The sequence below is a fragment of the Panulirus ornatus genome, chromosome 55, assembly GCF_036320965.1.
Source record: "Panulirus ornatus isolate Po-2019 chromosome 55, ASM3632096v1, whole genome shotgun sequence".
Classification (NCBI taxonomy): Eukaryota; Metazoa; Arthropoda; class Malacostraca; order Decapoda; family Palinuridae; genus Panulirus; species Panulirus ornatus.
The window spans coordinates 24,529,672-24,544,954 of NC_092278.1; the positions used below are offsets into that span (position 1 = coordinate 24,529,672).

Sequence of the window (15,283 nt, forward strand, 5' to 3'; positions counted from 1 at the left end):
TGCTACTAAAAGTTGGATACCCCCAAAGTGACCTCACATTATATTTTGTATTTATTTGGCACATGACAACTAAGTTGAAAATGTAAAGTATATTATCATTTCTTTTAGAGTAGTAAATGTTTTATTATGAATATTGGTCAATTCTCTGTAAAGAAAGGAAATATGGATCAATTTGTAATTCCTCTGGGAATCTCCTGAATTTATTGACCTTTTCAGTGATTCTAGTGTTATTGATATACCTGATGGAGAATAGCTTGTTAGCTTCTGTTTTAGAATGACAGTCGTATCCTTAGGTTAAAGGTTGCAGTTGTTTGTCTGCTCCTGTTTCCTTCAACCTGCTTATGAAAGGCTGAATATGCCAGCATGTTAATCAGTCAGTTGAGGGTACCACCTTGGTTGTTCATGGAGGCCAAACTTGGTCATGCATTAGTGAAATAGCACCAAAGATAGAGCAAATCATTATCAACAGTTTCACTATGTGTCATTTCTTATGGGGTTTGATGATTCCATGAAGAGTTGTTTCATGATGTTAAAGCTCTTGTTGCTTTTTCCCCCCTAGAACTGACGTGAAAAGCTATTATTTAATCCAAGGAGAGCACAAGACATTCCAGAGACCTAGAAAGGATACTTGACATGGAAAGGGTTAGAAACCTGTGGCTCCTGGGAGCCTTGAAGAATGTGTGGAAGTCGAGAACATTATCTCGGAAAGCAAAAATGGGTATGTTTGAAGGAATAGTGGTTCCAACAATGTTGTATGGTTGTGAGGCATGGGCTATGGATAGAGTTGTGTGCAGGAGGGTGGATGTGCTGGAAATGAGATGTTTGAGGACAATGTGTGGTGTGAGGTGGTTTGATCGAGTAAGTAATGTAAGGGTAAGAGAGATGTGTGGAAATAAAAAGAGCGTGGTTGAGAGAGCAGAAGAGGGTGTTTTGAAATGGTTTGGGCACATGGAGAGAATGAGTGAGGAAAGATTGACAAAGAGGATATATGTGTCAGAGGTGGAGGGAACGAGGAGAAGTGGGAGACCAAATTGGAGGTGGAAAGATGGAGTGAAAAAGATTTTGAGTGATCGGGGCCTGAACATGCAGGAGGGTGAAAGGCGGGCAAGGAATAGAGTGAACTGGATCGATGTGGTATACCGGGGTTGACGTGCTGTCAGTGGATTGAATCAGGGCATGTGAAGCGTTATCTCGGAAAGCAAAAATGGGTATGTTTGAAGGAATAGTGGTTCCAACAATGTTGTATGGTTGCGAGGCGTGGGCTATGGATAGAGTTGTGTGCAGGAGGGTGGATGTGCTGGAAATGAGATGTTTGAGGACAATGTGTGGTGTGAGGTGGTTTGATCGAGTAAGTAACGTAAGGGTAAGAGAGATGTTTGGAAATAAAAAGAGTGTGGTTGAGAGAGCAGAAGAGGGTGTTTTGAAATGGTTTGGGCACATGGAGAGAATGAGTGAGGAAAGATTGACCAAGAGGATATATGTGTCAGAGGTGGAGGGAACGAGGAGAAGTGGGAGACTAAATTGGAGGTGGAAAGATGGAGTGAAAAAGATTTTGTGTGATCGGGGCCTGAACATGCAGGAGGGTGAAAGGAGGGCAAGGAATAGAGTGAATTGGATCGATATGGTATACCGGGGTTGACATGCTGTCAGTGGATTGAATCAGGGCGTGTGAAGCGTCTGGGGTAAAGCTGTGTAGGTATGTATATTTGCATGTGTGGACGTATGTATATACATGTGTATGGGGGTTGGTTGGGCCATTTCTTTCGTCTGTTTCCTTGCACTACCTCGCAAACGCGGGAGACAGCGGCAAAAAAAAATATATATATATATATATATATATATATATATATATATATATATATATATATATATATATACAGAGGATGTGTGGAGCAGGTGTTTGCTTTGAAGAATGTATGTGAGAAATACTTAGAAAAGCAAATGGATTTGTATGTAGCATTTATGGATCTGGAGAAGGCATATGATAGAGTTGATAGAGATGCTCTGTGGAAGGTATTAAGAATATATGGTGTGGGAGGAAAGTTGTTAGAAGCAGTGAAAAGTTTTTATCGAGGATGTAAGGCATGTGTGCGTGTAGGAAGAGAGGAAAGTGATTGGTTCTCAAAGAATGTAGGTTTGCGGCAGGGGTGTGTGATGTCTCCATGGTTGTTTAATTTGTTTATGGATGGGGTTGTTAGGGAGGTAAATGCAAGAGTTTTGGAAAGAGGGGCAAGTATGAAGTCTGTTGGGGATGAGAGAGCTTGGGAAGTGAGTCAGTTGTTGTTCGCTGATGATACAGCGCTGGTGGCTGATTCATGTGAGAAACTGCAGAAGCTGGTGACTGAGTTTGGAAAAGTGTGTGGAAGAAGAAAGTTAAGAGTAAATGTGAATAAGAGCAAGGTTATTAGGTACAGTAGGGTTGAGGGTCAAGTCAATTGGGAGGTGAGTTTGAATGGAGAAAAACTGGAGGAAGTGAAGTGTTTTAGATATCTGGGAGTGGATCTGGCAGCGGATGGAACCATGGAAGCGGAAGTGGATCATAGGGTGGGGGAGGGGGCGAAAATCGTGGGGGCCTTGAAGAATGTGTGGAAGTCGAGAACATTATCTCAGAAAGCAAAAATGGGTATGTTTGAAGGAATAGTGGTTCCAACAATGTTGTATGGTTGCAAGGCGTGGGCTATGGATAGAGTTGTGCGCAGGAGGATGGATGTGCTGGAAATGAGATGTTTGAGGACAATGTGTGGTGTGAGGTGGTTTGATCGAGTGAGTAACGTAAGGGTAAGAGAGATGTGTGGAAATAAAAAGAGTGTGGTTGAGAGAGCAGAAGAGGGTGTTTTGAAGTGGTTTGGGCACATGGAGAGGATGAGTGAGGAAAGATTGACCAAGAGGATATATGTGTCGGAGGTGGAGGGAACAAGGAGAAGAGGGAGACCAAATTGGAGGTGGAAAGATGGAGTGAAAAAGATTTTGTGTGATCGGGGCCTGAACATGCAGGAGGGTGAAAGGAGGGCAAGGAATAGAGTGAATTGGAGCGATGTGGTATACCGGGGTTGACGTGCTGTCAGTGTATTGAAGCAAGGCATGTGAAGCGTCTGGGGTAAACCATGGAAAGCTGTGTAGGTATGTATATTTGCGTGTGTGGACGTATGTATATACGTGTATGGGGGGGGGTTGGGCCATTTCTTTCGTCTGTTTCCTTGCGCTACCTCGCAAACGCGGGAGACAGCGACAAAGTATAATAAAAAAAAAATAATATATATATATATATATATATATATATATATATATATATATATATATATATATATATATATATATATATAAACCCATACACTCCTACATACATACATATATATTTTTTTATTTATTTTTTATCATACTTAGCGCTCTCTTCCATGTTAGTGACGTAGCGAAAGGAAACAGACAAAAGAATGGCTCAAACCACCCAAATACACATGTATATACATAAACACCTGCACATGCACATATACATACCTATACATTTCAATTTCAATACATACACAGACATATATACACATGTACATATTCATACTTGCTACCTTTACCCATCCCTGTCACCACCCTGCTACACATGAAAAACAGGAAACAGACAAAGAGTGGCCCATCCACTCATATATACACGCACACACACACATATATATATATATACATGAAAAAAAATGAGGTTACTTAAGCAAATACACAGAAAGATGAAATGGAAAGTTGGTACCTTTGAAGGATACTTTGGATATAAAGACTCTGTCTCAGACCACTAAATTCTGTGTACTGTAAATGTAACTCATAGTAGAGAATTATCAGTAATTGTTAGAAGCCTTCTGTTGCTCCCATGTTACTTTTTTAGGGATTATGGAGGCCAGCCAATGTACTATCTAATTTTCTGTTTGTCCATTTTGTTGTTCAGGTATTGATATAATCACTTTGATGGTTATTGAATAAGTAGTTGACAAAAGTTTTATACATAGTTATTGCATATCACTTAAATGCATATAAAAGATAGAAATATATCCTCAATATTGCTCCGATTTGGATGAAATGTTTTCTGCATGTCCATTTTTGTTATCACTTTTAAGTGATAGACATTTTTATGCATATGGTGTTGAGAATCTCGTTGCATTTTACTTTTCTCAGAAACTATTTTTCGTTAGCGTTCATTTCAATTACAATGTGAAATGATAACATTTTACTGTGTATATATATATATATATATTTTTTTTTTTTTTTTTTTTTTGCCGCTGTCTCCCGCGTTTGCGAGGTAGCGCAAGGAAACAGACGAAAGAAATGGCCCAACCCACCCCCATACACATGTATATACATACGTCCACACACGCAAATATACATACCTACACAGCTTTCCATGGTTTACCCCAGACGCTTCACATGCCTTGATTCAATCCACTGACAGCACGTCAACCCTGGTACACCACATCGCTCCAATTCACTCTATTCCTTGCCCTCCTTTCACCCTCCTGCATGTTCAGGCCCCAATCACACAAAATCTTTTTCACTCCATCTTTCCACCTCCAATTTGGTCTCCCACTTCTCCTCGTTCCCTCCACCTCCGACACATATATCCTCTTGGTCAATCTTTCCTCACTCGTTCTCTCCTTGTGCCCAAACCATTTCAAAACACCCTCTTCTGCTCTCTCAACCACGCTCTTTTTATTTCCACACATCTCTCTTACCCTTACGTTACTTACTTGATCAAACCACCTCACACCACACATTGTCCTCAAACATCTCATTTCCAGCACATCCATCCTCCTGCGCACAACTCTATCCATAGCCCACGCCTCGCAACCATACAACATTGTTGGAACCACTATTCCTTCAAACATACCCATTTTTGCTTTCTGAGATAATGTTCTCGACTTCCACACATTCTTCAAGGCTCCCAGGATTTTCGCCCCCCCCCACCCTATGATTCACTTCCGCTTCCATGGTTCCATCCGCTGCCAGATCCACTCCCAGATATCTAAAACACTTTACTTCCTCCAGTTTTTCTCCATTCAAATTTACCTCCCAATTGACTTGACCCTCAACCCTACTGTACCTAATTACCTTGCTCTTATTTACATTTACTCTTAACTTTCTTCTTTCACACACTTTACCAAACTCAGTCACCAGCTTCTGTAGTTTCTCACATGAATCAGCCACCAGCGCTGTATCATCAGCGAACAACAACTGACTCACTTCCCAAGCTCTCTCATCCACAACAGACTTCATACTTGCCCCTCTTTCCAAAACTCTTGCATTCACCTCCCTAACAACCCCGTCCATAAACAAATTAAACAACCATGGAGACATCACACACCCCTGCCGCAAACCTACATTCACTGAGAACCAATCACTTTCCTCTCTTCCTACACGTACACATGCCTTACATCCTCGATAAAAACTTTTCACTGCTTCTAACAACTTGCCTCCCACACCATATATTCTTAATACCTTCCGCAGAGCATCTATATCAACTTTATCATATGCCTTCTCCAGATCCATAAATGCTACATACAAATCCATTTGTTTTTCTATATTGTAATTTTCCAAAAGAAGGAAGAGAGAAGGGGGCCAGGTGAGGATATTCCCTTGGAGGCCCAGTCCTCTGTTCTTAATGCTACCTTGCTAACACAGGAAATGGCGAATAGTTTGAAAGAAAAGAAGATGAAAGCCGGCAAGGCAGCAGGTTTGGATGGTATTGCAGTGGAATTTATTAAAAAAGGGGGTGACTGTATTATTGACTGGTTGGTAAGGTTATTTAATGTATGTATGACTCATGGTGAGGTGCCTGAGGATTGGCGGAATGCATGCATAGTGCCATTGTACAAAGGCAAAGGGGATAAGAGTGAGTGCTCAAATTACAGAGGTATAAGTTTGTTGAGTATTCCTGGTAAATTATATGGGAGGGTAATGATTGAGAGGGTGAAGGCATGTACAGAGCATCAGATTGGGGAAGAGCAGTGTGATTTCAGAAGTGGTAGAGGATGTGTGGATCAGGTGTTTGCTTTGAAGAACGTATGTGAGAAATACTTAGAAAAGCAAATGGATTTGTATGTAGCATTTATGGATCTGGAGAAGGCATATGATAGAGTTGATAGAGATGCTCTGTGGAAGGTATTAAGAATATATGGTGTGGGAGGCAAGGTGTTAGAAGCATTGAGAAGTTTTTATATAGGATGTAAGGCATGTGTACGTGTAGGAAGAGAGGAAACTGATTGGTTCTCAGTGAATGTAGGTTTGCAGCAGGGGTGTGTGATGCCTCCATGGTTGTTTAATTTGTTTATGGATGAGGTTGTTAGGGAGGTGAATGCAAGAGTTTTGGAAAGGGGCAAGTATGAAGTCTGTTGGGGATGAGAGAGCTTGGGAAGTGAGTCAGTTGTTGTTCGCTGATGATACAGCGCTGGTGGCTGATTCATGTGAGAAACTGCAGAAGCTGGTGACTGAGTTTGGTAAAGTGTGTGAAAGAAGAAAGTTAAGAGTAAATGTGAATAAGAGCAAGGTTATTAGGTACAGTAGGGTTGAGGGTCAAGTCAATTGGGAGGTAAGTTTGAATGGAGAAAAACTGGAGGAAGTAAAGTGTTTTAGATATCTGGGAGTGGATCTGGCAGCGGATGGAACCATGGAAGCGGAAGTGGATCATAGGGTGGGGGAGGGGGCGAAAATTCTGGGAGCCTTGAAGAATGTGTGGAAGTCGAGAACATTATCTCGGAAAGCAAAAATGGGTATGTGTGAAGGAATAGTGGTTCCAACAATGTTGTATGGTTGCGAGGCGTGGGCTATGGATAGAGTTGTGCGCAGGAGGATGGATGTGCTGGAAATGAGATGTTTGAGGACAATGTGTGGTGTGAGGTGGTTTGATCGAGTAAGTAACGTAAGGGTAAGAGAGATGTGTGGAAATAAAAAGAGCGTGGTTGAGAGAGCAGAAGAGGGTGTTTTGAAATGGTTTGGGCACATGGAGAGAATGAGTGAGGAAAGATTGACCAAGAGGATATATGTGTCGGAGGTGGAGGGAACGAGGAGAAGTGGGAGACCAAATTGGAGGTGGAAAGATGGAGTGAAAAAGATTTTGTGTGATCGGGGCCTGAACATGCAGGAGGGTGAAAGGAGGGCAAGGAATAGAGTGAATTGGAGCGATGTGGTATACCGGGGTTGACGTGCTGTCAGTGGATTGAATCAGGGCATGTGAAGCGTCTGGGGTAAACCATGGAAAACTGTGTAGGTATGTATATTTGCGTGTGTGGACGTCTGTATATACATGTGTATGGGGGTGGGTTGGGCCATTTCTTTCGTCTGTTTCCTTGCGCTACCTCGCAAACGCGGGAGACAGCGACAAAGTATAATATAAAAAAAAATAATTATACTTAGTTGCTGTCTCCCACATTAGCGAGGTAGCACAAGGAAACAGATGAAAGAATGGCCCAACCCACCCACATACATGCACATGTGCATACCTATACATTTCTTTTTTTTTTTCATACTATCCGCCATTTCCCGCGACAGCGAGGTAGCGTTAAGAACAGAGGACTGGGCCTTTGAGGAAATATCCTCACCTGGCCCTCTTCTCTGTTCCTTCTTTTGGAAAATTAAAAAAAGAAAAAAAAAAAACGAGAGGGGAGGATTTCCAGCCCCCCGCTCCCTTCCCTTTTAGTCGCCTTCTACGACACGCAGGGAATACGTGGGAAGTATTCTTTCTCCCCTATCTTTGTATACATACATATACATACATACATATACATACATATACATACACAGACATATACATATATACACATATATAAGTAAGTAATGAAAGGGTAAGAGAGATGTGTGGTAATAAAAAGAGTGTGGTTGAGAGAGCAGAAGAGGGTGATTTGAAATGGTATGGTCACATGGAGAGAATGAGTGAGGAAAGATTGACAAAGAGGATGTATGTGTCAGAGGTGGAGGGAGCACGGAGAAGTGGGAGACCAAATTGGAGGTGGAAAGATGGAGTGAAGAAGATTTTGAGTGATCGGGGCGTGAACATGCAGGAGGGTGAAAGGCGTGCAAGGAACAGAGTGAATTGGATTGATGTGGTATACCAGGGTGGGTGTGCTGTCAGTTGAGTGAACCAGGGCATGTGAAGCGTCTGGGGTAAACCATGGAAAGTTCTGTGGGGATGTTCTGGATGTGGAAAGGGAGCTGTGGTTTTGGTGCATTATACATGACAGCTAGAGACTGAGTGTGAACGAATGTGGCCTTTATTGTCTTTTCCTAGCGCTACCTCGTGCACATGCGGGGGTAGGGGGTTGTTATTTCATGTGTGGTTTGGTGGCGATGGGAATTAATAAAGGCAGACAGTATGAATTATGTACATGTGTATATATGTATATGTCTGTGTGTGTATATATATGTATACGTTGAGATGTATAGGTATGTATATGTGGACTTGTATGTATATACATGTGTATGTGGGTGGGTTGGACCATTCTTTCGTCTGTTTCCTTGTGCTACCTCGCTAATGCGGGAGACAGCGACAAATTTTCCAAAAGAAGGAACAGAGAAGGGGGCTAGGTGAGGGTATTCCCTCAAAGGCCCAGTCCTCTGTTCTTAACGCTACCTCGCTATCGCGGGAAATGGCGAATAGTATGAAAAAATATATATATATATAATGTATGTATACTCCATAGATACAAGCCTCCTTCTTTCTCACAGGTAAACATATTGCAGTTGAGGAGAGTGAGATATTGGGACAAATCCGAAACATACTTCACGGAAATGTTGAGGATGTAATTGCTCGAAAAGTTGCTGATGATGTTGAGGATGCCGCACAGGACACAAGGCAAACAGATACACGAAAAATGAAGAAAAAAGGGAACAGAGTATGAAGTGAGAAATGATGCCACTGTAAAGGGGGATTAACAGAATATTATTAACAGCTTGTCAGGAAGTTACAGAACAATAATCATAAGGAGAGACAGATATCATGCTCTAGATATGGCATATTCACTAGGGATGATGCCTGTAGTCATCTTATCAGTTAATTTTTACCTGAATATGATGGATGCTTTATGTTGAGCATGTACTTTGATGGTGTTTCATCGTAAGACTAAGCAACCTCTTATTACAAGTGCATATGTTCTAATAATTTCTCACAGTAAATATGTCCTCCAGAAAAGTATGTTTAGACTTTGCTTGGCTGTGAGTACTTTGAAGAGAAACTCTAGGTTTTGAGAGTAGCTATCTGTTTATAAATTGACACTTATCTCTTGAAAATTAAAGTTTAGTACAAGATTCAATGACAGGTGAGTTTTTTTTATCCATACTGAAGATACAACTCAGCAGGCCATGATGTCACGGGGAATTATTTTGAGATCAAACTTGTAAAACAAAATGAATACACTGAAGCCCCTATTGCCTTTAAAGAATAAGGGTTATGGAGATTATTGCTCTGGTATTACAGTGTTATACATGGATTTTTCTGGGATATGACTACACTACATAAAGAAATCTGAGTATATTCCTGTGATGTGTGAGCTTATCTTTTCAAGGGTGAAAGTGGTAAAGTGTACTTCAGAAGAGTTATACAGTTACACCATTCTCCATATCTTCAATTATAACTTCAATTGTTTATGGCACCATGAAATTCGTATTTTGTTTGTAACACATTTATTTTAGATTAAGGCTTAAACTCTAACTTGTGTAAAGCAAATGTCTTAATATTGTTTTTAGAAAAATTACCAATTATGAAACAGTCATTCATAATTTTATTTGGTTCCTTAGATTATTAAACAAATGAAATATTTTTATATGGTCTTCCTATTAAGAAATACATTGTAAACTTGTACAAGGTATATGTGCTTCAAATATTTTATATCAAGCTTTCTTTCTGTGTTTTGGTCATATTGTTGGGTTACAAAATATATGCCTGACTTTTGAATGTTAAACTGTTTGGTATGTTTGTTTCAGAAACCATAGAATTATCTGGAAATGGGCAAGTTCTTCATAAACATATCTTTAAAAGTGGGGTTTCTTGATATGAGAAAGCCCACGGAGCAACAGTCTGTGATACTTATAGATTACAGATGGCTTTATAGTCATTGCTAACGTTGACATCTATAAATGAGCATGATTATGGAATAGAAATTAACTTCACTGGGGTCTATGTGTCTGTCTTCTCTTTATGGTTATTAATTTCATGTCTTTTTCTGTGGTATTCACCCTTCTGTTCTTTATCATGCAGTGTAAACCTGTTTTTGTAATTCCCTGGTATTACTATCTGCTTCTTGCAGTGTAAGAAGATTGATTATTAAGAAAAAGAACATCTCTAATGATGAATGCCAGGAACAGCTTACTTGTGTCTTGGTGGACATCTAATTGTTGTCAAGGCAATATTTTCCTGTTATTTATGGTTCAAACTGCATGTGCAGTTATATAGGATTCCAGTGCATTGTACATACAGGTATGGTCTTAAAATTTACCTTGTAATAGCAGTTTTATTTGTTTTTTCCTTTTGTAATGTAACGGTAAACAACTGAAGTTGTGAAAGTAATGGAGCAAGTCCATTTTTTCTTGAAGGGGAAAAGGTATAGGGCTGAACTTATGGAGAACCATTGTGAAATTGGCTAGCTAAGACAACCCCTCCTCATCAGTAGATGCACTTCACAGGTTATTCCTGGCACAATGATTGATTGTTCAAATTAGTTTGACATAGGTTTGAAGAACCACCAATATTTTAATGAGAAAAACACTGGATACCCAGAGATTATGATGTAATTATTAATACAGGCAGCTAATTTACAAATTAATATACAAATTTTGATGAATGCAAATTGAATAAAATTCTGATGAATTAGTGAATATAAAATTATAAATAGAAATGTATGTAGCATTTATGGATCTGGAGAATGCATATGATAGAGTTGATAGAGATGTTCTGTGGAAGGTATTAAGAGCATATGGTGTGGGAGATAAGTTGCTAGAAGCAGTGAAAAGTTTTTATCAAGGATGTAAGGCATGTGTACGAGTAGGAAGAGAGGAAAGTGATTGGTTCTCAGTGAATGTCGGTTTGCAGCCAGGGTGCCTGATGTCTCCATGGTTGTTTGATTTGTTTATGGATGGGGTTGTTAGGGCGGTGAATGCAAAAGTTTTGGGGAGAGGGGCAAGTATGCAGTCTGTTGTGGATGAGAGGGCTTGGGAAGTGAGTCAGTTGTTGTTCACTGATAATGCAGTGCTGGTGGCTGATTCGGGTGAGAAACTGCAGTGACTGAGTTTGGTAAAGTATGTGAAAGAAGAAAGCTGAGAGTAAATGTGAATAAGAGCAAGGTTATTAGGTTCAGTAGGGTTGAGGGACAAGTCAACTGGGAGGTAAGTTTGAATGGAGAAAAACGGGAGGAGGTGAAGTGATTTAGATGTCTGAGAGTGAATTTAGCAGCGGATGGAACCATGGAAGTGGAAGTGAGTCACAGGGTGGGGAGGGGGCGAAGGTTCTGGGAGCGTTGAAGAATGTGTGGAAGGCGAGAATGTTATCTCAGAGAGCAAAAATGGGTATGTTTGAAGTGAATAATGGTTCCAACAAATTTGTATGGTTGCAAGTCATGGGCTATAGATAGGGTTGTGCAGAGGAGGGTGGATGTGTTGGTAATGAGATGTTTGAGGACAATATGTGGTGTGAGGTGATTTGATCAAGTGAGTAATCAAAGGGTAAGAGAGATGTGTGGTAATGAAAAGAGTGTGGTTGAGAGAGCAGAAGAGGGTTTACTGACATGGTTTGGTCACATGGAAAGAATGAGTGAGGAAAGATTGACAAAGACGATATATGTGTCAGAGGTGGAGGGAATGATGAGAAGTTGGAGACCAAATTGGAGGTGGAAAGATGGAGTGAAAAAGATTTTGAGCGATCGGGGCCTGAACATACAGGAGGGTGAAAGGCGTGCAAGGAATAGAGTGAATTGGAACGATGTGGTATACTGGGGTCGACTTGCTATCATTGGATTGAACCAGGGCATGTGAAGCATTTGGGGTAAAGCATGGAAAGTTTTGTGGGGCCTGGATGTGGAAAGGGAACTGTGGTTTTGGTGCATTACACATGACAACTAGAGACTGTGAACAAATGTGACTTTTGTTGTCCTTTCCTAGCACTACCTAATGTGCACGGCAGGGGGAAGGGGATGACATTTCATGTGTGGCGGGGTAGCAATGGGAATGGATGAAGGCAGCAAGTATGAGTGTGTACATTTGTATATATGTAGATGTCTGTGTATGTATATGTAGGTATATGTTGAAATGTATAGGTATGTATTAGTGCATGTGTGGTCATTTATGTATATATATGTGTATGTGGGTGGGTTGGGCAATTCTTTCGTCTGTTACCTTGCACTGCCTCACTGACATATGAGACAGTGACAAAGTATAATAAAAAAAAGTAGAATTGCAGTATTTGCAGGGGCTCCCACCTAATGTTCCCACTCACTACTACCTAATACTTCTGCCTAATTAATGTTCCTACCTCTACCTAATGCTCCTGCCTGAATTTTCTATCTACCTATCTGTCTATATTTCTGATGTCTGTTCCAACTGGAACTCCCTCAGCAGTCTCCAAAACTAAAGAACTCCAGTGCCACTTCTTAGCCTTTAGTGTCTCACCCTTAACAGGCTATTAGCAGAGGGCAGATTTGCCGAAATGCATGGCTAGCACATACTGCTCACCAGTGGAATATCTAGTTATGAAGAGTAAGCTTCATGAGTTAAGTTTTGTCAGGTGTTTTATATGGCAAGGAGGGATTGGATGTTTGTGGGTGAAATGCCAGTAGCCTACGTGTGGGAGAGGTAGAAAAAAAACAGATACCTGGGTCAGAGGAGTACAACTTGACAACCACCGAAGTGTTGGCTCACTGTGCAGCCTCACTGAACCTCCCGATGTCGAGGTGGGTAATACCAGTAATATACCTCCCTGATCATTGGCTGCCCACCAACTAGTTCCTCCTAAAATTTAAGCTATCTGTCTGTTGAAAATTAAGAATTTTTTATACATTTACAAGAGATAAATAACATACTTTTCAGCCCTTTATCAGGCAAAAGCTACCTCAGTATCTGAAGGAATGATTAGGCACTAATCACTGCTACGGTCATAACTATAATACTGCTGAAGTAAACCAAAGTTAAGTGATAATCTAATCTAAAATAGACTAACTAGAGCAATACAACACCAGTAAGCCTTAAATGCAGTTCAGTAAAGGAAAAAAAAAAAAAAGCGTGGCCACCCCTTGATGTTCCCGGAGGGAATGGGCATCAGAGAGAGAGAGATAAATAGATAAGATTCAACATTCACAGGAATGATTATAAATTAATGACTGTGATTCATTTTAGGAATTAACTAATGATTAACATAGTTAAATACAATAATACAGTATCACAATAGCATGGTTTGACATTGCTCCTTCGATTTATTATTCACAGCCTTTTTATGACAGAAATAGCATTTTTAGATGAGACAGGCCTTGAATGCAAAAGAAAGAATGTGAATGAGTTGGAAAAGAAATGCATGGGGACTATATGTGGTGTTAAGCAAGCAGATTGTGTAAGAATGAAGTGTACTTATGAGATTTTGTCATTGGGCAGGGTTAGCACTAAGCACATATTGCATGCTTTATAATCACTTTTCTGAATCCTGGGTTCTTCAGAACTTTTTACCATTTATGTAGGTTTTCACCATGCAAAGCTTTTTATTTTCCATGGTAGTACAGGGATATTGGTAACATCTTTCTTGTTAGGCATTTGCTTATTTTTATATTTTTCGATACTGGTAAATTCCAAAGTATAATTGCAAATGTTATTACTTAATTTTTCCTTGCCGAGACACTTTTTGTCTGAGTACTTTGCTTTTCATGCTTTCAGTTTCTCCTCTTCTTTCTCAGCATAGAGTTTGAGAGTGATAGAGCAGCCTTACTGAGGGAACCAACTAGGGTGTAATGATATGGTTGGGATGCATGAAGAGGATGAACAAAGAAGACAGATTTAAGATATATGTGTAAGAAGGGGAAGGACCAAGGGGTAGAGCAGAGACCGAGATGATGGTAGTGAAGAGACCTTGGGCTATATTAAACATTAAAGAATGAGTAGCGTGCACTGGATGGAATGAATGTTATCGTTGTGGGATATGGGTTTAAATGATTTCACTGGATTGAACTTGGGCATATAAAGCAGTTTGGGTAAACCATGGAGAGTTTTTGAGCTTAGATGTGGATAATAGGCTAGTTTTTGGGCTTAGATGTGGATATTAGGCTTGGGTTTTAGTGCACTACACAGAAAAGGTAAAGAATGAATGTTTCTCACTTGAGTTATTGTTCAGTTAGTCCTCATACTACCTCACTAAAGTGAGAATGGCAGTCACCACACCCAATCCACCACCATCCTCTTCAGAGAACAAAGTGGTTGGTTTGAAAACCTTATGGAGGTCCAACTTAATTGGATGGTCTTGGTTTGAACAGTGTGCATACACCTAAATATCTACCAACAAATCTGCTTTCCTGACCTTTTCCAAACACTTGCTTGTAAAGCTGTTTCATTTGCCATCATGAATTTTTTCTATTATTTCTGAATTGTGTGCATGACCATAACATGTCTGAAGAGCCAGTTAGAACATTCGATTTGATTATCCTCTTCAGTATTAGTAAATCCTGTGGCTTTATCTTATCTGTTACTTTCCTTTATCAGAGAAGTTCGTGGGAGATAGTGACGATTTTATTTTTTTACATCTTGTTCTTGGAGGAAAGCATGCTGAAACTGTCAACTACCATCTGTGGTAGAGCAGGACTGGAGTTAATCACTCTTACAGTAAAGATGTTCCTTCCCCTGTTTCTTTGTCTTCAGTAAGTTTGAACTGATACCCTTTTGTTCAATATTTGAATAGATTTGTCCGAGCCCCTTTCAAATATCCCGCTGGTATGTGCACCTGTGCGTTGGGTTATGTGACTGCAAAGGACCCTTCGTCTAAATGTGTGAACGCCTGACTAAATGCCCCTCTGTAAGAACGACGATTGATCTAAATGACCCTGTGTATTCGGCTGTCGATAAGAACGACTCTGAACGCCTAGACGACCTTATGTGTAACCGTCTGTCCATTCGAACGACAGTAAGTGAAGGAACACTGTCTGAACGCCAGTTGGGCCTGTTACTCTAAGAGCCTCACAGGAAGGGTAGAGGGAGATTAAGAAACGGTCTGGAGAGGGTGACATTACGGCTGTGTGTGTGTTTTGAAGGGAGCATGGGCTGAGGACCACACAAGAGGGGCTGAGGTCGAAAGTGAGAG

The 15,283-nt window shown here is 40.4% G+C and overlaps 1 protein-coding gene across 2 annotated transcripts in view; it reads left to right on the forward strand.

The window, feature by feature from the left end:
• The window catches only part of LOC139765591 (protein tumorous imaginal discs, mitochondrial), a 40,475-nt gene extending 30,014 nt beyond the window's left edge, over positions 1 to 10,461 (forward strand). For both annotated transcript variants that reach the window (XM_071693223.1, XM_071693225.1), the window contains one exon: positions 8,689 to 10,461. In XM_071693223.1, coding sequence (XP_071549324.1) covers positions 8,689 to 8,861 — 173 coding nt within the window. In that variant the 3' untranslated portion in view covers positions 8,862 to 10,461. The remainder of the gene's footprint in view (positions 1 to 8,688) is intronic.
• The last annotated feature ends 4,822 nt before the right edge of the window (positions 10,462 to 15,283 follow it).